General features: G+C 53.5%; 1 protein-coding gene across 2 annotated transcripts in view; it reads left to right on the top strand.

Moving 5' to 3' along the window:
• ADGRD1 (adhesion G protein-coupled receptor D1) overlaps positions 1–25,063 on the top strand; it is a 177,711-nt gene extending 152,648 nt beyond the window's left edge. Inside the window, exons 19-25 of one of the 2 annotated variants that reach the window (XM_032168258.1) lie at positions 3,308–3,374; positions 5,770–5,836; positions 15,363–15,454; positions 19,667–19,793; positions 20,606–20,647; positions 21,744–21,836; positions 22,786–25,063. In XM_032168258.1, the coding sequence (XP_032024149.1) occupies positions 3,308–3,374; positions 5,770–5,836; positions 15,363–15,454; positions 19,667–19,793; positions 20,606–20,647; positions 21,744–21,836; positions 22,786–22,881 (584 nt within the window). In that variant the 3' untranslated portion in view covers positions 22,882–25,063. The remainder of the gene's footprint in view (positions 1–3,307; positions 3,375–5,769; positions 5,837–15,362; positions 15,455–19,666; positions 19,794–20,605; positions 20,648–21,743; positions 21,837–22,785) is intronic. The other variant, XM_058425840.1, reaches the window with a different exon arrangement.
• The last annotated feature ends 2,211 nt before the right edge of the window (positions 25,064–27,274 follow it).

The raw sequence follows: 27,274 nt of genomic DNA, 5'->3' as shown, positions 1-27,274 counted from the left end.
GGGTAGGCTGGCAAGGCTGCAATAACAAACAGCTTCCATCCCTCCTTGGTTTGAAAGAACAAACGTCATCTTCCTGTGCATGCTACATGTCCACGGTGGCCAGTGGTGGTGGACAGTGAAGAGCCCAGGCTGACAGAGAAGGCACTGTCTCGAGCCATTGCTGGATGCTGTGCAAGGGAAGGGGTCAGAGAGGACACTGCACTGGAAATCATGTGCTCAGCCCATAAGACATGTGTCCCTTCTGTACACAACTCAGTGCCCAGACCCAGCCCCATGGCCTCAAGAGCCCCGAGGGGCAGGGGTGCGGACCTCCCCTGTGCCCACATGTGGGGCATCTGGAAATAGGTGGCACCGGTGACTTCCACAGTTCCCTGGTATTGTCTCCCTCCACCCCATCTGTCGAGACACCTTGCCCCTGCGTCCATCCTCCCAGGCCTTCGCTTCACCCACCTCGGTTAATCTCTCATAACCCATGCTCCTCACCTGACCCTCAATCTTAGGGGGCAAATGCCAAGGACAGCACCGGTCTGGTCCCTCTAAAGTTCACCATGTTGCAAAGAGGAACACCCAAAGTAAATGTCTGTGATGACAGGGCCAGAGGGACTTCAAATTGTCTGCAGAAGCATGTTCCAGGTCTGCCCGGGTTACTGTGTGAGAGCTTCGGACGACAGCAGTGGTGGGAAAGGGGGTGAGGTCTGAGCTGGTTGATGACGGAGATTATTGCAGGATTAGCTTCATCATCGAGGGGCTCGTCATTCATAGATAGCTCCTGTCATCCTCACATCCTAATGAGGAAGGCAACTCATTACATTCCCACGGTCTGAGCACAGAATTTCAGCTGGTTCCTTGCAGCTGCACAGCTGGTCCTGGGCAGCCCTAGGAATAGCATGAGGTGTCATCTGGCCCCAAAGCCCATGCTCTTCCCACTCACTGTCTTCATCTTACTGCCCCTCTCCTCATCCTCCCACTTAGGAATGTTTTCTTCTTAAAAAGCCCCACAAACTCACTCACCAGACTTCACAGCTCTCGCAGCTCATTTTGGAGAAAGCAGACAGTGGGGCCCTCCCTGTTCTCAGACCCTTTGTCCTTGCCCATAGCTTGGCCTCTGCTGGACACGGGTAGATGCAGGGGAAGAAATGGCAGAGGAGCTCATGTAGGGAAACTCAAAGTGACAGGATGACAAAGGCCCACAGTCACTGCTGGGCCCCAACTGAGCGCCTCTTCCACAGAGGCTGCCTGGTCTTCTTCTGGACAACTTTATTGCCCAGACATTCTGTAATGCATTTAAATCCTTTTGACATTTAAAACAAAGTATTTCAGAGACGAGACTGTCCAGGAAATGTCTTTCCAGGGTAATTAACTTAAAACCCAAACCCTGATGTTTGGAAGGGCAGGCGCGGCTTGTACTCCGCCCCCAGAGGGCACTGGAGGGCTGTGGCCTGGAGGCACTCGGGCAGATACCAGGAGCCACCTTCCCTCCTCCTTCTTCTTCTGGAGCAGAAATCTCCCAGAACCTGTGTGACTTCAGCTACTGAGGCAGAGAGCCGCATGCGCTTCGTGCGCTTCCATCCCCCACCCTGCGATCCCAGGGATCCGAGATGTGCCAGGAGCTGCTTCTCTTGAGCATCTTCCTGGGGAAAAGGTTCAGGGGTGGAGTAAGGAGCTGGTCCTTTGCAGTCTCTCCATCTCTCTCCCATCCTTCCCTGCGGAGGGAGCAGAGGACAGAGGCTGCTGTGCTCACGGTGGCTGCACCAGAGCAGGCCCCGTGGACGATGCCCCACTTTCTGAGTAACCAGAAGTGTGTTCTTTTCAGAAACAGATTCCCATTCGTGCAGGATCTGTTTCAGAGTTCACATGTGCATGTGGAAGCAGAGCCATGTTTCCAGACAAATTCCGTGGATGGCCGAGCTTGAGAAGTGTTGCAATGCGATCTTCCTTTTGGAGAGTCATCAGACACATTAGCATACAAAACCTCTGCACTTTCAAAGCGAAAGTAGAGGCCAGGTCAGATTTGGGTTAGGTCAGTTTCTAAAAGTAGTTTGGCCATAGAGTGTTTTCGTCGCAGAATGACGAAGCTCTGGGGACTGCTGTGATCCAGATACTCTCTACCTCGTTCGTGGGCCTCCCTTCTATCACCACCCCCCAAAGTCTCACGTGGCTTTGTCAAATATTAAACACATTTAATTTGTCACACTCAGTTTCAAGTAATAGAAATCCAACTTGAACTGGCTAAGGCAAAAAGGGAATGTAATGGCTCATATAATAAAAAAGTTCTAAGATGTTGGCCTTCAGATATGGCTTGATCCATGAACTTAAGTAGTATAATCAATATTTTGTTTTCTTTTTCCATCTCTCAGATCTGATATCCTCTGTGTTGGAGCCACACACTCACTTGTGGTGCCAAAAGGGCTGCCCAGACCCCAGGCTGACTGCCATCCTTATCCTCTTAGGGGCTCGGTAGAAAAGAGAGTTTCTTCTCAGCAGTTTCCAAGAAAGCCCTTGATTGAGTCTCACTGGGCCAGCCAGGTTCACATGCCCATCTTTGAACCAATAGCTGTGGCTGGGGGATTTGATGTTCCAGTCAGCCAGTCCTGGGTCACATGCCTCAGAGCCAGGAAGGAACCAGCCTAGCTGGACCTCATGGAAAGATGGAGTGTGATAGGTTCCCTAAGGAAATTATGGGCTCAAATACTATAAGAATGCGGACCGTGTGCGTGGCAAAGTCAGCCATGTCCGACGTCCCCTCAGTCCCAGCTGATCTCACGCCTTTCCGCCGCTGTTCTGGAGCAGGGCTTCTCAACCAACACTATGGATACTTGGGCTGGGTGACTCTTGTGGGGCAGTCTTGTGCATTGTAGGGTGTTTAGCAGAAGCCCTGGCCTCTGCCTGCCTGATTCCGTCCCGATATGACAACCCTAGATGACTTAAGCCATTGCCAGTTGTCTCTTGTGGGGCCACCTTGGCCCTGGTTGAGAACCACAGGTCTAGAGAGACCAAGCAGAGCTTCCCTTCCTGCCAGTCACAGTGCCACATCTCACCCACGTGGTTTGTTCTGATCAAGACTCATACACTTTCTTGTCTAGTACGTAAATGTGAACATGTGAGTATGAGTGTGAGTGTGTTATTCCTTTGTTTAGACTAAAAGTTCTTTGAGGACAGGGGCTGTTCTGTGTCCCAACGATTAGCACATAGTTCCCTCTCTGTATACATATATCAGGTGTACAAGGAATGAAGAAAGAAGGGGGGGGAGGGGGAGAGAGGGAAATAACTGGAGCAAGTGAACATGATCTTCTCTGGTCTTCTGCAGGTTTTCCTCTTCTGATCTGCATCATTTCACTGTCATTTGCCATGGACAGTTACGGAACAAGCAACAAGTAAGTGCAGGGCTTTGCCTTGCTTTTGGCAGACGTTCCACGGAACAGGTTGTGGCGAGAGCCCCATGGCTCTTGCCTTCCTGTGCTGTTCTGGGTGCAGGGGTGCTGTGCAAAGCTGGTTCCCACAGGCCTAGCCAGTGAGAAAGTCGTGGTCCAGGGAGAGGGAGAAACAACCCAGCTGTGCTCTGGACGTTCTGGGGCCTTGGAACTAGCAACAAAGACCACAGAGCGCCTCCAGGAATAGCAGGGAGCCTGGTAGGAGTTTCTGCTGGGCAATTTTTCACCCATGTGGTCTCAGACACAGTTCTGCTCATCCATGGAGGCTAAATTGTGATCCTTTCACCCTTTCTTGGGGTGGTCAGCAAGGGCACTGTGCAGACCGTGGGCCCGGTAACTGAGAGTGGAGCAGGTACACGCATGTTCGAGTAAGTGGGGCCTGCTGTGCATCAGGCAGGTGGTCTTGAGGGTCCCATTGCTTGGGTAGTAGGGGATGGACCTTATGATGTCCAGTATCTCCTGTTGCCACTTGAAATGCAGCTCATGGGTCCACAGTTGTGTCAGGAAGAGGATGGGATGCTGCTGAGGGACCAGATCAGCTGTTCAGGTTCCAGAAATATGATTTTCTTTCCTTACAAGTAAAAGAGCTTTCACTCAAATGTCTCTTGGAAGCTGCTACCTGTTCTAGCCAAGCTGAGAAACCACTGAGTGACAACATGGAAGATAAATATTGACGGTGCTTACAAACAGAAAGGAAGTTGAGCATTTTCACAGCTTCAAAATGAGATAATAGTACAGACGAATAGTGCAACTGGGAGAAATCCAGCCTTTTCCACGTTGGTGCAGGTTCCCTGAAGGCAAAGCATTTACAGAAGGCAGTGTCTGAGTGCACAGTGAAACAGGCGTGGTTATGCAGACCACTGTTCTGGCCCATCCTTTCAATTCTGGATGCTGTTAAGTTGAGGGACCGAGTTGAGAATGTTCTCCCCAAACACAGCTCGAGGGCATTTGTTCCCTTTTATCGCATCTGGAGCTTGGGGACGCTGGACTCACCCACAGTCCCGAGTCCCAGGGTCTGACTCTAATACAAGCCTTTTCCCACACTCTTGCCCGAAAGCCAGGCAGCACCAGCCAGGTTCAGGAAGCTCACCGGGTTTCTGAACAGGATAGAGTATCTATCAGAAGCCCCTCGTTGACTTAAAATTCTGCATGAAATGCTGGAAAGCACAATCTCTCTCTTTGCAGAAGCATCCCACTCTCCAGAGAGCCTGGTTTGAATCGCACCTTTGCAGAGGTACCGTTCAGACTTGGGGTGCATTTTCCTTTTAAACAGTGCATCCTCAGACAAGAGGTTTCTCCTCTCCGTGCTCTGGGTGTGCAGCCATGAATGGGCCTCTTGCAGGTGCTGTCACTTGTTTTGGGGCATTTGCCATCTCCTGGTCCGGGAGGCTTTGGGGAGGAATGGGGGCAGGGAGGCGGTGTGCCCACAGTGATCTCTGAAGTCACCTGAGCTTTTTAGGGCTCAGATTCCTCATCTGCAGGATGGGAGTGATCATAGCGCCCACCTCAGGGGCAACATAGGATTAAATGAGATGATGGAGTTTGTTGTGCTGTGGGGCAGACCTGCTGCTCAGTGAGCAGTCACGGAGGGAGTGAAATAAGCCAGCCCCAGGGAGACACCACATTGTGTGCTAGTGAGGACTGCGCCACGCACCTGCCCGGATCCAATTAAAGGCACTTCAGGTCCTTGGGAAAGTGTCCAGGAGTCAAGAAGATCAGAGGTCCTAGGGAATCTTCGGCTCTTGACAGTGCCGTAGGCTCTGGAGATGAAATTGTGAAGGAGCTGGCTTTCTTTTACCGGAGTTCTGGGGGTCACTTCTCAGAGGCCAGATCCTCAAACTGGACCCTGCTCTCAGGATATCAGAGCAACCACTAGGACCCTCTGGAACGTTTCCGCTCAGCTGGAGGGCACTGACGGAGTGGAACTGACCCCGAGCTTTGGGCATATGGGAATGGTCAGGTGCTGCGTCGCTGACGACTCATCAGTATGGTAATCCCTCACAGAAGGCCCCTACTGGGTCATATTTGAAGTGCTCTGCAGGAAAGCCAGTCCCCAGCAAAGGTCTGTTTCATAATGAAATTAAAATCTATTTTGGATTTTGGCTAAACTCTCCAGAGGTTGCTGTCCTGGTCTGCAAACCTGGAAAGTCCTTTCCAAGAATGAGACGTGGGATCATCACGGATAAAAATACATTTGCAGGGAATAGCAATGTTTTTTGACTGCCCCAGGTGGACCCTGTATCCGAGAAAGACATCACCTTAGCAACTACTTTTGGATGAAGGTACGCTGGCAGGTGGAACGAGGTTGTTGAAGTAACGGCTCTGCTTCCCTCCGCAGTTGCTGGCTGTCGTTGGCGAGTGGCGCCATCTGGGCCTTTGTAGCCCCTGCCCTGTTTGTCATCGTGGTACGTTTCCTGCCCTTGTGGGCGCAGAGCGGGGCTGGGGAGGGGCAGGAGGAGAGGGTGCGGGGCTCTGGAGATGGCGCGGGGCTCCCTGAGGAGCTTCTGAAGGATGCAGCATCGTTCCTCGTTCACTCCTCGCTAGGGCTCCTCGGGGCCAGTGACTGAGGGTCTTATTTCCCTGAATGCCCAGGAAGGCGGTGCTTTCCAGGCGGGTCCACTCAAGGCCCCAGGGCTCTTGCAGCCGAGGCGGCAGGTGCAGGCACACAGCCCTGAGAACAGCACAGGCGCGGGCTCGTCTTTCCCCATCCTCTGGCGCCTTCTCACCCACCGGTTAGCTCCTTGCTCGGGCGTCACCAGGACTCCAAGGCTGCAGAGGGGCATCTCAGCAGAAGCCTCCTGGGAACCACACACAACAGTTACAGTTACAGTGGTTTGCAAGTGACAGAAAACCCAACTCAGAGTTTTTTGTTGTTGTTTTTGTTATTGTTTTCTTGAGACGGAGTCTCACTTTGTCTCCCAGGCTGGAGTGCAGTGGTGCGATCTCACTGCAACCTCTGCCTCCTGGGTTCAGGCGATTCTCTTGCCTCACCCTCTTGAGTAGCTAGGATTACAGGCATGCGCAAGCACGCCCAGCTAATTTTGTATTTTTAGTAGAGGTGGGGTTTCACCGTGTTGGCCAGGCTGGTCTCGAACTCCTGACCTCAGGTGATCTGCCCTCCTCTGCCTCCCAAAGTGCTAGGATTACAGGCGTGAGCCACTGTGCCTGGCCCCAACTCAGAGTTTAAACACGGATGGGGATTTACAGGCTCCTGAGTCAGGACCATCTGTGGGGAGGCTGGGCCCAGGGCTCCTGCACCTGTGCTGGGATGAGGCTTGTCTCTCAATTTTCTGCCTCCCGGGATGGAAACGGAGGCTTTCTCCCAGCACTCCCAGCGCAAGTCCCAGGCTGGTTCTTATTGGCTGTGGTGAGTCATGCCCAGCGCAAGTCCCAGGCTGGTTCTTATTGGCTGTGGTGAGTCATGTGTCTGTCCCAGAACCAATCAGGGAAATGGGATGGAGTCGAATGATTGGTCAGGTCTGCCTCACATGATTTCTTTGTGCAGTTAGCACCGGTGGACACCAGGAGCTGCTGGCATGGTGGGGTCGTGATCAGAGGGTGTGACCTCAGCAGAGTCTGTGCTTTCCCTTCTGTACTTCCACGTGCCTGTCTCTGAGGGCCCTGGCTGGTTGGGCCCGGGCTGCACGTCCTGGCCCAGGCTTCCCGTCTGCAGGTTGGGTCAGGGCCCCGCAGTGAACTGGCGCAGCTCCCTGGACTGAGGGGCGTCAAGGGCCCAGGGGTGTTGGGCGGGACGCCACGAGCCGAGGGGCAGGAATCTTTGTGCAGGCAGAGAAGGTCGCAAGGGAAAGGCTTGTGGCATCAGAGCCTCCCTCACAGCTTCTTCAGAGCTCCGAGCAGGGCTGGTTTTTCTTTCAGTGAATCGCTGTCAGCTGCAGAGGGGACGTCTTTGGGGCTGCGCGGTTGAGCTCTTAGAGTGTGGGGGCCGCAGCGCCTCCCCGGGGCTGCGTGAGGATCACCTGCCATCGCTTTACCGACTCTACCCTTTAAAGAGTGTCAGAGGCTTCAGTGAGAGGTCCCCGCGCTCCCTGGGGGTCTGGGAGGACTGGAGCATGGCCAGGTGGGAGGGGGTTTAAAGGACGTTTAGTGACGGAGGGTGGGAAGGGCAAGTTGTATTCAAGTCTGCTGTTCTTCTCCCTTTCTCTCTACTGACTTAAACCCTCTAGAACCGCAGGGCCTGGGCAGGACAGGCGCCTCTCTCAGACGTTGTCCTGGTCATCTGGCTTTCATGTCTGACCCTGGTCAGTGACAGCTGGGGTTCCGAGGTGGCTCTGCCTGGCTCCTTCACCACCCACACGGCATGGGGCCCAGCGCCGGGAACCCAGCACCTCTGTGTCTCCCAGCTTCACTAGAGTCCCTTTTGTCATTCCTGAGGGGACATTACCTTCAGGGCCCCACCCCCTACCCCATTCCTTGTTGTCAGTGGCCATCATTCCTGGAGGACAGAACAACTCCTCAGACTCATTGCGTAATTGAATTACCTGGGGAGTTTTGTTTTGTTTTGAGACAGAGTCTTTGCTCTGTCACCCAGGCCGGAGTGCAGTGGCACGGTCTTGGCTTACTGCAACCTCTGCTTCCCAGATTCAAGCAATTCTCTTGCCTCAGCTGAGACTACAGACAGGTGCCACCATGCCCAGCTAATTTTTGTATTTTTAGTAGAAACAGGGTTTCACCATGTTGGCCAGGCTGGTCTTAAACTCCTGACCTCAGGTGATCCACCTGCCTCGGCCTCCCAAAGTGCTGGGACTGCAGGCATAAGCCACTGCGCCCGGCCCTGGGAAGCTTTAAGAGTATTCCTGCCTAAGCTCCACCTCCTGAAGTTTCGGCTTCTTGGCCTTTAGAATCTTCCAGATGATTCTCAGCACAGCTGGCTTGAGGTCCTCATGCCCTCCTGGGACATTGGTAGCAACAGGCAGATTGGAAGGGAGGCAAGAGCTGAATGGGGCAGCCTTAAAAGATTCCAGGTTCAGGACAGGCGCGGTGGCTCACGCCGGTAATCCCAGCACTTTGGGAGGCCGAGGCGGGCGGATCACGAGGTCAGGAGATCGAGACCATCCTGGCTAACACGGTGAAACCCCGTCTCTACTAAAAATACAAAAAATTAGCTGGGCGTGGTGGCGGGCGCCTGTAGTCCCAGCTACTCAGGAGGCTGAGGCAGGAGAATGGCGTGAACCCGGGAGGCAGAGCTTGCAGTGAGCCGAGATCGCGCCACTGCACTCCAGCCTGGGCGACAGAGTGAGACTCCATCTCAAAAAAAAAAAAAAAAAAAAAAAAAAAAAAAAAAAAAAAAAAAAAAAAAAAAAAAAAAGATTCCAGGTTCAAGTGCAGAGGCCAGCAAACGGCAGCAGTGTGGCCCACTACCTGCTTTTGTAGATCGAGTTTTCTTGGGACACAGCCACGTCCATTGATGTGCACATTGTCTGTGGCTGCTTTCAGGTTAAAACAGCTGAGCTGAATACTTGCAACGACGACTGCGTGGCCCACAAAGCCAAAAATACAAACTGGCTCTTGGCAGAAGGCATACCAACCTCTGGGCCAGGGGGTGCCATGGCGGTTCCAGCCGACCCCTGCAGGGAGCGCCATGGAGGAGGGTTGGGGGTCTTGTCCCTCTCACGTCTTCAGAGGATCCCAGGGTTTGTGCCATCTGGGTTAATTCCTCATTTACCGACAAGTCCTCAGCCTTATTTCCAGATAAAGCAGGTTTTGGGATCACAAGTATAGCATGACCCCATTTGTTTAAAAGGTTAAAAGCTCTATATGGGTACACACTCACATGTGAACATATGACTGAATAAGAAAATGCCCGGACAGATGCACACAAAATAATGGTTCCCTAAGGAGAGGTTTGGGTTTGGGGAGTGTGTGCTTGAAGATTGTATGCATCTAAAAACACCCATGTATTGCCTGCATAATTTGAAAATTAAAAACTTTTAGGAAGCTGTGTGTTTGCATAAGGACATGCGGTTTCCCTGTGTCCTGGCAAGGTTCATCCTGAAAAGGCAAGAATTTGGGAGACAGTAAAGGGTCACTGTGGGGCCTGCTGCGCCTAAGGTTGAGGAGAAAAAGGCAGAGCCCAGCAGCTTCCAGTAACACCCCCACCAGGCATCTACCGCCAAACACACACACTGCCCACTGCCCCTTCTCAAATTGTTCTCTGCTATAAGGCAGGGAAATGGATTTTCATTCACTCTGTGATTCCAGTTACACAAAATGCGAACATGCCCGTAGGCCCAGCATTCCCTGGTGTCTTAGTCTATCGGGCTGCTGTAACACAGGACCACAGGCTCTACAGCTTAAACAAATTTATTTTCTCACAGTTTTGGAAGCCAGAAGTCCAGGATCGAGGTGTCGCCAGGGTTGATTTCTCCTGAGGCCTCTCTCCTTAGCTCGTAGATAACTGTCTTTTCCCTGTGTCCTCACATGCTTTTCCCTCTGTGCATGTCTGCATCTTAATCTCTTAAAATAAATGACAGCTTAAGCCAGTCATTGGATTAAAGCTCACCCTAGTGACCTCGTTTTAACTTAATTACATCTTTAAAGAACCTGTCTCCAAATGGTCTTGTTCTTAGGTACAGAGGCTTAGGGCTTCAGCATATGAATTTAAGGGGACATAGTTCAGCCCATAACACCTGATTTTCCAGAAGCCACAGAGCCTAGACACCCCATTCCCCCAAGGAACAGGGACTCTGTGGATGGCAGGGGTGCTTTAGCCTGAGCCTTCAGAATGGCTTGTTCTGTGCTGGCCCCACCGGGGAAAGAAGGAGAGTGCCTCCAGGCCTGGGGAAGAGAAGGAGTCTCTGATTTAAAATCTTTGTCTCCCTTGGGGAGAAGCCAGGGTAGCTACGTGTCTAAATAGAGACAGATAGAGATATGGTTACAGATATACGTACAGAGGTATAGATGCACACATACATAGAGACAGATACACAGATAGAAATGTAGATACAGATATAGGCAGATACATGGATACAGATACAAATACAGGCATAGATACAGATGAATTGCTAGAGATGCATAGGTACAGATAAGCATAAATATAGATACAGATAGATACAGATGCTCCTGAACTTACAGTGGGATTAAGTCCTGATAAACTCATCATAAGCAGAAAATATCGTAGATTGAAAATGCATTTAATACATATAACCTACAGAACATCATAGCCTAGCCTGCCTCAAACATTCTCAGACCTCTTACATTAGCCTCGAGTCGGGCAAAATCATCTAACACGAAGCCTCTTTATAATGCAATGTTGAATATCAAATAAAATTGAATACTGGAAGTGAAAAATTAGTTGTATAGGTTTGCAGAGTACAGTTGGTACCGACATGTCTTGCTTTCACACCACTGAAAAGGTGAAAAATTGTTACTTGAACCTTCCTAAGTTAGGAACTGCCTGTAGATGCACGTAGATACTGATACATAGATACGGATACCTAAATACAGACAGACAGAGACATACTGCTGTGGTTTGAATGTTCCCCTCAAAGTTCATGTAACTTAATTTCCAGTGCAAGAGGTTCGGAGAGGTGGAACCTTAGGAACTGATGAGGTCATGAGGGCTTTGCTCTCGCGAATGGGTTAATGCTGCTATTGTGGGAGTGCTTTCATTATTGAACAAGTGGGTTTCTGATTAAAAGATGAGTTTTGCCCCCTTCTCTCTCTCTGTGCTCTCTTGCTTTTCCGACTTCTGCTATGGGACAATGCAGCAAGAAGGCCCTTACGAGATGCAGGCCCCTCAACTTTGGATTTCCCAGTCTCCCAAACTGTAAGAAATCAATCTCAGTTCTTTATAAATTACCCAGTCCGTGGTATTCTGTTATAGTAGCAGAAAACAGACTGAGGCACACACTGTTGTGTAAACTACATATTTGTGTATGTGTGTATGTACCTGTATAGCCCTTTCATTGTGAAATAGTGGTGTCCCGCTCAGTGTTTATTCACAAATCAACATTCTGGTGACCCTGAGCTAGGTCAAGAAACAGAACACCAGGATTCCCACGCAGTCCTGCCTCCCTCCTCCCACCAGAGGTCACTGTGATCTTGGCCTTCGTAGGAGCCACGAGACCTTTGCTTTACAGTTCTACTGCCTCCACGTGCATTCCGGTTTTTCTTCTGCAGCGAGGACCGTGAGTCGTTTCTTTGACATCTGCCTTCAGTGGGGAGGTGCTTAGCTGCTGGAACATCTGTGGTACCCACACTGGACATGCCTCACTCCCAGGGCATTTTCCGATTTGTAGTCGAGTGTGGGTGTACCATACAGCAAGGCATGGGTGAGGATGAGTGAAATGGAGTGAGGGGGGCCAGGCCCGATTCTGTCTTATATTTTCATGAAATGTCAGATTTGTGCCACTCGCAGCCATAGTCCCCCACTTAACTGCACCGATGCAGGATTGGAGGCCGTGGTGAGCTGCTCCTCCTCTTAGGAAGCCACAGCAAATATATCATCCTGATAAGATGGAAAAAATGTGCCTGGAAAATGAAACCAGACTGACCCAGGCTAAAAGAAAAAAAAAGAGACCCAGCAAAATCTTTGGAGAAAAAGGAAAGATGACTAATTCTGACAAGTAATAATGTGATCAGCTTAACTGTTATGAAACACTTAGAGTGGATCTTACGCAAAGCGGTCAAGATAAAGTAAAGGACTTGAAATCTCAAATTAATCACTTGTAGCGTTTCACGTTGGCAAAACATTTTGCTGCAAGTTGATCATCCTTTCAGTGGCCTTGTCCCAAAAGTCTGGGAACAGTCGTGTGTGCATCTTTCAGCTTTACAGCTGAGAGGTCTGGGGCAGAACCACACTTTATAGCCTCCAGCGGCAAAGCAGGAGTGATGATGAGACTTCTGAGCTTATGTGAGTGTTGGTTGTGATGGAACCCTGAGCTCGGATGGGGTGTTGGTTGAGTTGGTTGTGATGGAACCCTGAGCTCGGGTGGCTCGGGTGAGGTGTTGGTTGGGTTGGTTGTGATGGGATTCTGAGCTCAGGTGAGGTGTTGGTTGAGTTGGTTGTGATGGGATTCTGAGCTCAGGTGGGGTGTTGGTTGACGGGAACTCTGCACTCACTCAAGTTGCTCGAGATCCTCTCCATCTGCAGGCATCCCTCTCGTGGGTCCCAGGCTTCACGGTTTCTCCATCCCCTGAATCACTGCAACACTGCATGGCTGAGTTTCTTTTCCACCTGACCCCGAGGACACTGCTCAGTCGTTCACAGGAAATGGGCTTCATATTATTTCCTTTTAATTTATAATTGTTTAAAACTAAAATTTAAAGAATTTGATTTTTGAATTGGCAACACAAAATTTAAAGGAAAAGCTTAAGAATCTATGCATGAATGTGTCTGCCTATGTATGTTTCTGCATTCCCTGGTTTCCACCTTCCCTCCAAACAGGCAACCCGTGATGCTGGTTTCATGGGTATCCTGGGGTTTTGTGCAGATAGGGGGACTGTAACTACACCCCCCCATCGCGGCCTTCAGTGTATGTGGGGGCTGTGGCTTCTTCACCGAGGAAGAGCTGCCTCAGTCTGTCTCAGACCCACAAAGTGTTCCACAGAGTGGGTGTGCATGGCAGCCCCGCCCTGCTATCTGGGTGTGGACGGCAGCTCCGCCCTGCTGTCTGGGTGTGAGTGACAGGCCCGCCCTGCTGTCTGGGTGTGAGTGACAGGCCCGCCTTGCTGTCTGGGTGTGAGTGACAGGCCTGCCCTGCTGTCTGGGTGTGAGTGACAGGCCTGCCCTGCTGTCTGGGTGTGGACATTTAGGTTGTTTCCAATCTTGTTACAGATTAGGCCCCCGCCTGTGTCAGTGGGTGAGGCACCCAGAATAGAAACCCCTGAGTGGAAAGGGGCATGAGATGCAGAATGGCAGAGTCAGGACCTGGGGAAATCTCCACCCCCAAAACAAGGAAAGAACTGGAAGAATTGTTTTGAAAAAATATTCGGAATTCTGGCAACAAAGGCATGCACACTAAAAGCATTTATTCAAGAGAAACTTCTGAATCTCAGTAAGAAGAGCAGGCAGGGTCTGTGGCAGTTTGACCTGGGGCATCTTCCGTCTCCACCTCCCTCTCTGTGTGATGCTGTAGCCACCACTGGAGGCACGAAGGTGCTTCCCAGGCAGATGGGCAAGGCCGGCCTGCTCCGAGGGCACGGGCCGCACTCACACATCAGCGACCATCAGCCGCGTGCAATTGAAATCCCCACTCGAAGTAATAACTGCACATTAGTCACTTACGCGTTTGTCACTGTCCTAGCTGAATCATCACGGCATTTGAAAACCACTGCCCCGTCCTCCACGCTGCTCCCGCTTTCTGCTCCTAGCTGAGTGTGGCTTTTCTTGTCGTCGTTACACAGTGAGGTTGGCTGGAGGGTATCAGCGTTTCTGGACATGCTCTTTGTGCAGACGCCATGCTGGGTGGCTAATATGTTCACTTCTTTTCCCTTCCCTGGCCTTGGGACACTTCTATTATTAGCCTCACTTTACAGATGGGAAAATAAGGGCAACTAAGGTGCATCAGACTGTCAGCTGAGCTGGGCATGAGCTGAGCTGCCAGGTGTTGAGGTGGTCAGTGAAGACAGGAGCCGAGGAGGGAACAGTTGGGGTGCTCACTGCTACAATAGTGTCCTAAGGGGCTAGGCAGGAAGGGGCGGCCCCACCACGCACCATTCTCCCCCAAAGAACAGCACCAGGAGGGTCTGAAGCCTCTGCAGACAGGGCCGGTCTCCTGCTGAGAGAGCCCTGGGCGGGGGGCTCCTGCTGGCTCATGGGCTTGGGAGCTGTGTGAGGAGGAAGGGGAAGGGCTCACAGTGGAAAAGTCCTGGGCACAAAGGTGCCTTCAAGGCCCCTAGGGTGAGGCGGGCTCAGCAGGCGCTTCAGAAAGGCCTGGCGTGGGCGCCTAGGCGAGGGGTGCAGATGTGTGGAAGAGCGAGGCTGGCCCATCCCGTGCTGGGGAAGGGTGAGGCTGGCCCATCCCGTGAGGGGCCCCAGTGCCTTGCCCTCTCACTGCAGCTCCCTTCAGAGACTGCCAGGCTCTCGCTGCACCCAGGCTGGCGTGGGGACAGCAGCTGCCCTGTGAGGCTGGCCAGGTAGAGCCCTGTTCATTGCCTGAAAGTTCGAGCCTGAGAGTTCACGCAGAGGACTTTACCCTGGAGCTGGACTCCTTGCTGACTCTGTACACGGCCTCAGAATTTTTCAGACACAAGGGAGAAGGCTAACCCTTATCTTAACCCTGCAGCCAGCGGACACTGGGGGGCTCTTCCCCATGCTGTGCCTGCCTCGCCAGCCTCCTACTGACGGAGCTGCCCAGGTGAGGGGCAGGTTGTGCTGAAGCCTCTGCCAGGGGCCCCTCAGTGCCCCGCCCAGCCCCATAGGTCCCAACAGGAGCCTTCCAGCAGTTTCCCAGCAAGGAAGGGTGCTGGCAGGAGGTGATCCCCCTCTGCCGCGGCTTCTGTGGCTCACACAGCCGCAGGCCTGGGCCAGGGCAGGAGATGAGAGCCAGCTGCCGTGCTGGGGCCTGGCACATTGAGCAGTTGTTTGCGCAGTGGGCACTATCCTTCTCGTCACCTGGGGCACTGAGGCTCGGAGGACCTGGGTGAGTTGCCCAGGGTCACACTGACGAAGCAGGTGCTAAGATGAGGTCTGGCCCAGGCTCATCCCCTCCTGCCCGGATGTGTTCCTGGGACTAGAACTTGTCTCTGCTGTCTTCTCAGCGCAGGAGCTCTCAGAGGCGAGCTTGCATGTTGTGTGTGTTGGTAAAAGCCCACGGAACAGGGTGAGATTTGTCCCAGCGACGCCTCTGTGTCCCTGGAGCCCTGGCTGGGCAGGGGCAGCCTGTGGTGAGGGCAGTGGCCAGGTGGACTCAGTTCTCCTGCAGGTGCAGCCCAGGCCCTCCTCACCTTCCTCCATGGCTTCTTGTGCAGGTCAACATTGGCATCCTGATCGCTGTGACCAGAGTTATTTCACAGATCAGCGCCGACAACTACAAGATCCATGGGGACCCCGGTGCCCTCAAGTAAGTTGACCTCAGGCTGCCAGCAGCGCCGTGGCCCTTCCGCCCCCAGAGGACTGCTCTGAGGTCACAGGAGAGACAGCCACTCCTGCCTCCCGTGGCCGGCACCAAAGTCCTCCACTTGCTCGGTGTCCCTGTGATCTCGGGGCAGCTCTGGCTTCACGCCCTCGCTTGGCTTCATGACCCAGGACAGGGCCTTTACCCAGCCCCGGAGCTCCCATGTGTAGAAGAATGGAGTCTACGGATGTTCTCCTAGGGATCTCTTCACCCCAGGGTGATGAGCAGCTGGGGGGCTGCAACGGGGAAGATTCTAGAGCCAGAAAGCCCCTGCCAGTCCCGCCTCTGCCCTGGCCATCTGCTGGGCTCAGCGAGTTATTTAGCCCGTCGGCACCTCGCCTTCCTCACGTGCAGAACGGGATGATAACAGGTTCGCCCTCAGCTGGCACATCACGGAAGGTGCAAGTTAGAGCCACGTCCTGGCGTGCTCTGGGCTGCCTGCCTGGAGAAGGGCGGGGTCTCTGGGAGGGATTCCAGCCACACAACTCACTGCCATCTGGGGTGTCCTGACCCACATCTGTTAGGGCCCAGCCGATTGCAGGTGACAGAAATCCCAGCATGCACTGGCCTAAGCAGAAGGGGGACTCACTGACGCAGCTGACTGTCAAGTCCAGAGCTCAGAAGCCTTGGCGTTGCAGGAATTCTTTGGCAGTTGTAGCACTGGGGCCCAGCTCCTCCTTGGCATCCTCGGTGTTGGCTTCAGGCCGAGGTCGACTCTGCCCCCTGGTGGCAGAATGGCTGCGGCAGGGGTTCAGGCCCACGGGAGTCCCTGTCCCACCTGCTGAGACAGAGGCCTGCGCCTGGAGGAGGATGGGGACTCAGGCTGGACCTGTGCCCTCCCTGAGCCAGACCCTGTAGAGCGGGATTCACTCATATGACCGTGTGACTGTTCAGTCAGCACCTCCAAACCACAGGGCTGAAAGCTGGGGGGACCGTCCCTTACAGGGAATTTGGGGGCTTTATGAAAAGCAGGGCATGGGTACCAGGCAGCTGACATTCTGTAATGTTACTTCAGCCACTGTATATCTTTTCTGATGTGAAAGCAAAAGTGGTAAATATGTCAGCAGCAAGTCTATGAGAGGATTAGTCTGTAATGAATTCCAAGCACCATAAATTAACCTGACAAGAGGCTGCAGCCTCCTTGGGCTGTTCAGCTCCTGGAAACCTTCAAGGGTTGTGCCCCGTGCAAGAGATGCTCGTGGGGTCAGAGATCACGTCCTTTCCTCTTCCATTGCTGAGAGCAGGCTGGTCTCCTGGACCTCTCATGGCCTGGCCGGGGAGGGACCTGTCCCTTCCTCACCCCAGCCCTCAGCTCCCCACGCCCTCACCTCAGTGTTCAGGGTCAGCCAGTCTGTTGCCAGCTTGTCTCCAGCAAAAGCTCACAGTCCCCTGTCTGAGCCCCATGAGACCACTACTTCCACTGCCACCAGAACACCCCCGTGCACCTGCCCCGCACCTGTGCACCGCCTTCCATCTCTACCCCACTGCCCCCCATCCTCCCATCAGTGCCCACCCAGGAAGCAGCTTCTGTCCACTGCCTTTGCTTCTCCATGGAAGTGTCCTCTAAGCGACAGGCTGGCACTGTGTCTTCAGCTCTTGTGAAGGCTCGAGGTAGCGTGCCCCGGGAGAGCATGCCCAGGTCTTCGCAGGGCACAGCTGAAGGCATCGCCCATCGTTCCCACATGAGTCTGCACCTGGCAGCCCAGGGATGCATCCCTCCCGGGGAGGCGCAGGCAAGCGTCCCTGGGGACAGACCCTTCTGGGTCCCTCTCCATTGTGCAACCCAGCGCATTCCCCAATGCCTTCAGCTCCTCTCCTTTGGGCAGCCAGGTCTACCCCCCAGGGATGCTTCCTCACAATCTTCTTAGTGTGGATTGTGTAACACTTGCCTCCCAGGGCTGATGAAGCACAGCCGGGGAGCCGCAGGCGCCAGGCAGAAGAGGCAGTCACTGCATCATGAGGAAGCTTCCCCAGCACCTTCCTATTCTTCATCCTCTGGTTTTACTCAAGTCATTTTCTTAGTGCCAAGCAGCCCAGTACTCAGTGAATAACAAGATGAGATTCTTCCTCAGGGGCCCTCCACAGGGTTGGCTTTCACTTCCCCGCCACCCCCACCCCGAGAAAAGTGGAGAAGAGAATAGGTGAGGTCTGAGAAGGGGGAGAAGCCTGGCTTTCACTTTTTAAAAAGTCTCTGTTTATTGATTATGATTCCACACTCCTGAAAAAGAAGCAGAGAATGGTCAGGTTTTACAAGTGGGACCCTGGGGGCGGGGGCGTGAGGGTGAGACCCCCACAGAAGTGCACCCACGAGCAGGTGGCTGTGGGGGCTAGAGACTCAGGGCCTGAGCCCCCCAGGCCAGGGCCGACCTTGGGGGAGAAAGAGGGGGTCATAGATCAGAGAGGAAAGCACACCCCTGCCCAGAGCCTCCTTCAGATCCAGGGACCCCTCTCCTTTCGCTTTTGACCAGGGACACTGACAGCTCTGGCCGTGTTGAGAGTCCTCAGAGCTTCAGCTCAGCGTCTTCCCCCAAGATCTTCTATTGTTCATTTTAAGAAAAGTCAAACCATCACTTTAAAAGTAGCACATTTTGGTACCTATTTCTCGGTGACCTTTCCTTTGAAATACGGTTTCCCGGGATCTAAAGATTGTAGCTGAATAATGCATGATATCTTTGTTTCTCAGAGACAGATGTTGTATTTTTATTGCATTAGTGTTATGAGAACAAGCTGGCTGCAGCTTCTCTGAGATCTGAAGTGCTGGAACACTTCTGGGTTTTACAGGCACCCGTTGCCAGGAGCTGTCAGTACCAGGCTCTTGGGCTCTTGACAAGGAAGCTCATTATGGCCGCATCTTACCTCCTCCCGGGGAGGTGCCAGATCCGTGTGCAGCACTGCTGCATGGCCGTCCATTTGTTCATCATTCATTCATTCATTCATTAATGTTTATTTCCTGAGAGCCTCTGAGTCCTGGTGCTGGGATGCACTTTGGTGTTACAGAGACAAGAAGACCAAGTTCCAGCCTTTAGGGAACCCACAGTCTATGAGGGAGACAATCTCAGTCACTGGGCTGAGTGATGAGGGGTAAACCGAGGCATGTGACAGTGGCTGACCTGGGCAGCAGGAACCCCGTTAGTCTCTAGACTTTTCTCTAAAGCTCAAAGGCAGAAGGTCCCTGCTGTGGAAAGCCCAGCTGTTTCAGAAGTCAGGATGGACTGGACTTGAGTTAGTTGGCCATGATTGACACAGCACGTCAGGAATGGCTCTGAGGCAGACAGCTGGTGGGCCCAGTCAGAGTGGGTGCTAACTCTGGCCCAGGTGGGGACGTCTGCAATACCCTCTGGTTCTGCCCCTGATGAAACCCTGTGTCACCTTAGCCATTACTAGGGGCTGTGGGGCCTCAGTTTCCTTATTATACAATGGGGTCAATATATAACCTGCCTCTCCTGTATCAAGAGGGCCCATGGGGCTCTAGGGAGATAAAAATGCATGCTGATGGGGGTGGTGTGTTCGGCGACGGGACTCTTCAATTCACAGTGCAGTTCAGCAAGCCCTCGTTTAGCACGTCCTTTGAGCATGACCAGGGCCATGAAGATGATCACTTGGTCCTGCCCTCTGAGAACTCACCGTCAGTGTCACAGGAGGGCTCGGGTGATCAGCGGGGGACACACAGGCTGCAGCCCAGCGAGGCCTGGCCAAGTCTTCCTGGCCACGGCCTCATTTCAGGCCCAGGCCTCATTGCCCCCTTCCAAGCGTCTCACAGGAGGCCTGGGTTCCAGACGCTGCGGGGCACCCTCTGCTGCTTCTGTCCCCCAAATCTCTCCCCTCTGGCCTGGCTCCTCCTCATCTTTACAAACAGCTCAAATGCAAGCCCTGGGCCTGGACAGATTCTCCCTATGGCCTGGGTGAGCCCTGGGTGCTACCTGAACTTTTCCAGAGCTCTCTCCCACCCACCAGCTGTAAGGGGATGGAGGTGTGGAAACACCGAGGCTTCTCCCAGGTAAATGCCTCAACCAGGGCTACCTGCAGGGGGGACCCCAGGTCTTGCTCCCAGCAGGGCGGTGCCTGCACCCGTCTGGAAGCCTGGCGTCTCGAGGGCAGTCCTCACAGCCTGCACCTGCCCTCCTGCTGCTCAGGGTGACTGTCGCTGTTTCTCTCCAGGTTGACGGCCAAGGCAGTGGCCGTGCTGCTGCCCATCCTGGGCACCTCGTGGGTCTTCGGCGTGCTTGCTGTCAACGGTTGTGCTGTGGTTTTCCAGTACATGTTCGCCACGCTCAACTCCCTGCAGGTGAGAGCCCGCGGGGACTGGCAGGGAGGTGGGGCCGCCAGCCGTCAGGAGCAGGCTTGCAGGGAGCTACGGCTGCAGGTGTGGGAGGGAGGCCTGCCCTCCCCGCCACACCTTAGGAGCCTGTAATGCGGGGCGTCCCCAAAGCCTGAGGACTCTCAGAAAGTGGGGCCTGCAGGATCCTGAGCCGTTCAGGGCGGGGCTGCCTGTGCTTCTGGCCAGCATCTGTAGTTGGCATGTCCTGGCTGGGAATGGAGGACAGTAAGACAGTCAGCCTGCGGCTGCTCTGGAAAGAGAGTCAGGCAGAGAGGTGGCCAGGGCGGCCCCCCAGGTGCTGCCCTCTGTGTGAAGGGCCAGGGAGGGTCACCTGGGAACCAAAGACTTGGGATGCGCAGAGTCAGGGCCCTCAGACCCACAGGCCCCCAAGGAAGGGCAGGGATGGGTCCCCGTCACCATCCACGGCCCTCCCGACCCTCCCTGGGCTACTCAAGTTGCTTCTGTGTCTGCAGGCCAGTGGCACGTCTTCGGAAGTGCCTGCCCTTCCCCGCACTGAGCCTGCCTAGAAACCCACCTGCTGCTGCACCTTTGCCCACGCAGCACCCCCTCTCTGAACTCGGTCCGAGCAGCTGTCCGAATCTAGGTTGGATCACAGGGTGGGACCCAGGACGCCCCTCCGTGCTCATGGGCCCCAGGTCATGGGACCTGTGTCACAGCATGCGGTACCAGTGCCACTCCCAGGCTGCATGGGAAGAACCTCCAGTGTTCCTAACTACGCACAAAGGGCTCTAATCTCTGTGTTTCTTCCTTCTTCCCAGGGACTGTTCATATTCCTCTTTCATTGTCTCCTGAATTCAGAGGTATGTCCACTCTACTTCCTGGCAGTATGCAGCTGGCTTTTCCTTTCTGAAAGGTCACAGGAGCAGGAATAGCGTTGCCCTGTCAGGGTGGTGTCTGGGACTCAAATCCTGAGCCAGCCGCGTTCCTGATGACAAGTGTGTGCCCTGGGCCTGCTGCTGAGCAGCTCTTCTCTCCCTGCCTAGTTGCTAAGCGATGTGTAAGCATCCTCTCTCCCTGGAGAAGTGGAGACTGCATCTTGGGGAGAGTGAGATGTAGGTGTGCTCCCCACAGTCCTCCTCAAGGGCCTTGGGGAAGCTGGCCTGGCTGTGAGAGGGAGGACTTCTGTCCACGGGAGCTGGGAAGAGGACTTTTGTGATGTGGCCTCCTTGGACTCTGGGGCAGCCAGTGCAGGCTTATTCTCGGTGCTGCTCTGGGCCTGGCACCTGCCGTGTACTTGGCTGGGGGGAAGTAGGGGCTGCCCCAAGGACTTCTGTTCCTGTGGGAGAACTTTTCCCAAGTCAGCTTTGAGCCCCCGCCAAGTTGAGGTTGTGGGAGCTGCCTTGGGGTGGGGAATGGGCCCAGGGCAGAGGGGCTGCCCTGCCCGGTCTGTCTCAGTGGCAGTGTCCGTTTGCAAGGACAGGCCAGGTGGGCCAAGGAGGGCAGAGCAGAGAGTCGCTGAGCAGGATGGTGGCCGGGCAGAAGGGCTGCATGACCACAGCACCCAGTGACCCCTTGCAAGGCCTGAGGTGGATCCGGGTGGCAGGAAGGCAGTGCAGCCATGGAAGCCTGCCTCCCACCCACCCACCTGCCTGCCTGCCTGCCCGCCACACATTTATTTGCTTCTCTCTCACACTCACCCCGGGACATTCATTGCTGGGTGGGAGGAGCCCAGCAGAGGCCACTCCAGACCCAGCTTCCCTGGCCTGCGACACCACCTGGGTCTGCCCCACAGAGCAGCGATGCACAGCTCAGCTGTGGAGCCACCAGCTCCGACTGATACTTCCAAATCCCAGCCTCCCTCATACATCCGGCTCCGGAGTTGCACCGGCACAGACTCCTGGTTACGGCTGTTGCAGCCTCTGAAATTGCTCTCATGATCCCTTCCCTGCTTTCAAGGTGAGAGCCGCCTTCAAGCACAAAACCAGGGTCTGGTCCCTCACGAGCAGCTCCGCCCGCATCGCCAACACGAAGCCCTTCCACTCGGACATCGTGAGTGCAGCCTCCTTAAACCGAGGGTCCCAGCCCATCTTCCTTCACCAGGCTCGGTCCTCAGCAGGATGGGGTGTGCAGGCAGCAGAGGTGGCTTCGGGTGCCCAGCAGTCTTTGTCCCCCTCTCATGCCTGACTGAGGCCTGCAGGCTGCACATGCTCTGGGCTTGTGTCCCCCACACAGTACCCTGTGTCCTGATGAAGTCACCACAGCCCTCCCCCTTGACCCCAAAGAGTCAGGGCTTCTTGTGTTCACTTAGGGATGGGAGGACATAGAGATCAACTGACCATGAGGTGGCCCATCCCCGCTGCCCTCCAGAGCCCAGGCAGGCCCCCAGGCAGTCTGGAGCAGGCCCTGTTAGGGTTCTCACTGCGCCGCTGCTTCCCACCTGCTGGAGCCCTGCTCAGGTGTCCCATCCTCAGGAAGTCCTTCCCCGCACACGGTGCTCAATCAAGGCACTCCCACCCATTTTCGCACTGCGCCTCTGCCCGCAGCTGTGTGGCTTTACATTTGCTTAGGGACCATGTCTGCCCTGCTCCATGGGAGCTGGCTGGCTCATGCACTGCTCTAGCCCCACAGCTACAGCTGTGCCGGGTGTGTGGCACGCTCCATGAGTCACCATGGAATGAACGCAGCATGGACAGATGCATGGGAGTGAAAGCGTGGGTGCCGGGCAGATGGGTGAGCAGAGGAGGGAGTGAGCGCTCAGCACAGCACGCCTGCAGTGCCCTTAAGGGAAGTCAGCGTGGAGAACTCTGCGGGTGGAGACGCCACAGTGTGCACATCCTCATCTCCCCCAGGAGCATGGGGGCTGCCCTCTCTCTGCACCTTTCCCCCCGCAGGGAGAATCCTCAGGCAGCTATGGGCCCAGTGCTGCCCGCACTCACTGGGCTTATGGCTCTCCCCCTGGGAGCAGGCCCTTCACTGCTCATCCCCTTATGCTTTGCAGATGAATGGGACCCGGCCAGGCACGGCCTCCACCAAGCTCAGCCCTTGGGACAAGAGCAGCCACTCTGCCCACCGTGTAGACCTCTCAGCCGTGTGAGCCGGGAGGCTGCCAACCGGGCCAGGCTGCGCTCAGAACACACCCCCCAAACGGAATGAAATGCCCCACCTTTGCCCATGGGACCCTCTCCTTGCTGCTGTCTGGACATGGGTGTTGCGGCCCCTAGGCAGCTGTCCTCCCCTGTGACTCTGGGTGTCAGAGCACACTGCTGAGCCCAGCAGCCTGATGCCCAGGCCAACATGGGCCCTCCTGCCTCGCGTCCACCCGTGGGCTGAGTGACTCCCTCTGGGGACTCCCAGGACACAGTGGCCTGACTGTGATGGTGCCCTTGAGCCTCCCTTCGTCACTGAGCACCAGACCCAGCGAGGCCAGGACACTCGGGGCCCGGTCCTGCAGCACCAGGAGGGGACGTTCAGCGTCTGTGCCTTGGTGGGACTTGGGGACTCAGGGCCAAAGAGGTGGTTCCCGTCCCCATGCACCCTCAGTCAGGCGCAGGCAGCTGGGGGTGTGTGGGGAAGAAGATGAGGAGTCCCCAATGTCTGAATCCACTGAGTGGTGAGTTCCCCACAGCCGGCACCAGCCGTGGTGTGTGTCTCTGTAGGTGGTGCCGGCGTGGGCCAACCTGCGCTGTGTCATCAGTTTGGGGCTCCTGCCCAAGCCAAGCTCAAGCCGTGGGCGGGAGTCGTTGACTCTTCAGGTGAGCGTGACCCCTCTGCCTTGTCCTTGGGGGGTCCCCCCTGCTCACATGAAGAGCCGCTCTGGGCCTTGAGGCTGCCTGATGGCGCCTGTGCTTGGGGGAGCTTCTCGGCCGTCCTCTGTGAGTTTTGCCTCTTTGGACCCCAATTCGGCCTTAAGATGCCCTCCTTCCTCATGTGCGAGCCTCCTTGGTTGTTCTTGGGCCACAGGAGCTGGCCGTGTCCCTGCAGTGCCTGGTGTCCAGGTGGAAATGAAGAGCATTTTCCAAGGCACCACTTTCCCCGAGACCTTCTCATGACTCACAGGCACTCTACTGTTTCTGATGGGCAGACCACGCGGCAGGTAGCACAGTGCGCTCCATCTGGTCCCCATGAGACCGACCTGCGCTGAGTCCGCACTGACCTGGAGAGGGAGGGCTGGCGACAGCCGTGTCTTCTGTGTTGAGGGAAATTTATGGACTCCGACTCAGCCCCAGAGCAGATGGGATAATTGTTATGGACCCGTGTGTGGGCGTGATCCTGTGGAACATAGGTTTGGGATCATAGATGTGAATAAAGACACCACTGAGCTACGGGCTGTGACTCGTGGTGTCTGTGAAATGTGGGTAAGACATTCAAACCTGGGTTTGATACTGGAAACTCTTCCTTTAAAACTGTGACCATGATTTCATTCAGCCCCTCCGCACCCCTATGTCTGCCTTGTTTCAGAGTGAGTTTTCTATGGAGCCTGTGGCCCTTTTGCATCCCACCTGGTGGCTTCTTAATGTAACTCTTCCCCTGGTCACCTGGAGTGGACCAGTCATCCGCAGGCCTCTCCTGCATGGGGAGGGTAGGCAGGGAGCAGCATGTCTGCAGCGGTGAACCTTTGCTCTTCTGTCAGGCGAGGCCCAGGCTGCACCAGCCACCTGACACATGGTGACAGTGCCACGGGCCCTGCATATGGCCCCTGCAACCGTGCTGTGACGGGCACACCTGGCTGCTGCAGGCCAAGTCCGCTGGTCAGTGAAGAGTCCCATGTTTAGTATGGACTAAAGTCCCATGTTTAGCCACTGCCCCAGGCTCCCGTGACCCCAGAAACCAGGTCACGTGGACCACAGTGCCAGATCCTCATCACGCCTGTGAGCACCTAGAAGTGAGAACACTGTATTCCTACAATTTACACTTGGATATTTTTCCTTATTTAGTTTCTAGTGAAACAGATCAAGTAAGGAACTATCTTTAGTTTAGATGGAATTATTTGTTTTTAACTGTTGCCATATTCATCTATATAGCCAATATTTCAAGATAAGTAATGAACAAAACCTGTCTAAACATTTTATTTCCAATGAATGAAAGTCGTGCACTTTATTTATAGGCTCTATGTTTTGGCTTCTGCAATACTTTTATTATCTATACATAATTTGGCCAAAAATAAGAAATTGGAAAGAATGAAATGTTTACTTTATAGTAGAAGAAAGATGATGACACTAAGTTGTGAAAATATGTTGTGATTTTATGAAATAAAATCGTCACGTCCTTAAAAGAAAGTGCGCTCCTTAAAATCTGTTGCTAGTGGAATGTGAACGGGACTGTGAGTCTCTTAACACACATCAGGAGAATCCCAGGCTGGGATCGACTCAGCAGACATTCACTCAGCACCTACTATGAGCCCCACACATTCTTGCTCTGGGGATGCCCCAGGGATGGGGTCTGAACACAAACCGGGGGCAAGCAGCACGCCTGGGAAGGAAGCGTGGGAAGGAGGCCTGGAGGGACGTGCACAGGCCTTTGTCTGCCCAGGGCGATTTACTGCAAAATACACTGCTGCTTCAAAGGAGGCGGAGTTCAGCCACATGCCACACCCCCAAATACACTCATTCGTTCCTTCCCCATGCTGCTTTTCCGCTCTTTACAGAATTTACAGAGATGTAATTTACATGGTCCTACATTGTCTCTGTGCAGCCATCTGCTTTTATTATTATTATTATTATTGAGGCGGAGTCTTTCTGTCGCCCAGCCTGGAGTGCAGTGGTGCCATCTTGATTCACTGAAACCTCCGCCTCCCAGGATCAAGCCATTCTCCTGTCTCAACATCCCAAGTAACTGGGACTACAGGCACACACCACCATAACCAGCTAATTTTTGTATTTTTAGTAGAGACGGGGTTTCACCATGTTGGCGTTTCACCATGTTGATGTGGCTGGTCTTGAACTCCTGACCTCAGGTGATCTGCCTGCCTCGGCCTCCCAAAGTGCTGGGATTACAGGTATGAGCCACTGCACTGCACCAGGCCCACCGTCTGCTTTTAAACTTAATATGCACTCATAAACCACTTTCCATATTACTCTCTATTGTTCATAATTATGATTGTAATATAGTGTTCCGTTACATATTATATTTTACCAAAAATCTTGCACTGTTTTATAACTGGATTATTTCTATGCTTCTGTGTCATATATCAATATTTACATATTTATTGTATATATATTTTTATTTATGTAACATTTCAATATTTTTTATATCTATAATATATAATAGAGGGATAGATATTATGTCTTTGTGCTTATTACTTTTTTCCTTATTTTTTATGTTGATCATTTTTTAGGTTAAAAATCTGAAAAAAAATGGGTTTTGCATCAAAAAGTAAAGAATTCCATGACTCTTGAAACATTCTGCCAGATTCTTTACCAAAAGAGTTATCGGGTCAGTTTTCACTGCTGGTGAGAACTTATTAATATTCTCAGAACTTATTGATACTCTCATTTCTCAAAACTTTTACGGGAAAGGTGGGCAGTGTTCTCATCACCAGCTTAGTATGTGTGAAACTTATCGTTTGTATTTTCTTGATTACTACTGAGTTTGAATAGTCTTTCATATGTCTTTACTTTTTATTTTCTTAGGAAGGTGGCTACAATTCTGAATATACAGGGGAGATGTTTCATTTGTTTACGGTATCACTCACTGCCCTGCACCCATCCCAATTGTGCTCTCCTGTGGTGACGTGGGACCAGGTCCCAGGGGAGCCACACACATGGTGACAGGAGCCAACAGCTGTGGCCGTCCTGGGTGCTTGGAGAAATGCCTCAGCCGGTGCCACCCGTTGAGGGTTGGTGCAGGGCCCTCCCTCTCCCACAAGCCACTTGACGCCCAGCCTTGGCCAGGCCTCTCCCTTTAGCCTCTAGGGATGAGGGGACGAGTCAGGTTGGTGGAGCTGCAAGCATGGGGCAGAGGGGCCACCCTGGAAGTGGGGGGGTCCCCTGAGTGCCCTCCTGCATCCCGGCCCCTCCTCCATAGCGAGCTGCTCCTGCCGCCCTCTGACTTCCTTCAGAGGCATCAGAAATTACTGTTCACAAATGGGAGTCATTATTTTCGTGCTCCAACAGGCCTTTAAAAATATTTTTTTCAGCTAAATTCAGGGAGTTTGGATGTGAGCAAAGAAGATGTGGGCAGTCTGCATCATTGTCCGATTCCCTGCTTGCTTCTAAATGGCATTTGGTTCCTCTTTGCACAGCCTCTATTTTTAGCCTTTATGCCAGTTTGCGCTAGGATGATTCCTTCTAAAGAGCGTATTAGTGGCTGTGCTTTCAAAGCCAGTCTGAGGATCTCTGCATTTAATTGGGGAGTTGACATCTTGATATTTATGTGATCTATTTGTAACATTTTGCATCCGTCATTTTATTCATGCTTCTTGGGTTTTTTTGTGCTGGGGGGTTGCGGTGGAGGGTTGGGGGGAGTGTTGTTCTGTTATTTCTTTTTTG

The sequence above is a fragment of the Hylobates moloch genome, unplaced genomic scaffold (assembly GCF_009828535.3).
Source record: "Hylobates moloch isolate HMO894 unplaced genomic scaffold, HMol_V3 SCAFFOLD_12, whole genome shotgun sequence".
NCBI lineage: Eukaryota > Metazoa > Chordata > Mammalia > Primates > Hylobatidae > Hylobates > Hylobates moloch.
This window is presented reverse-complemented; position numbering and strand designations above follow the sequence as displayed.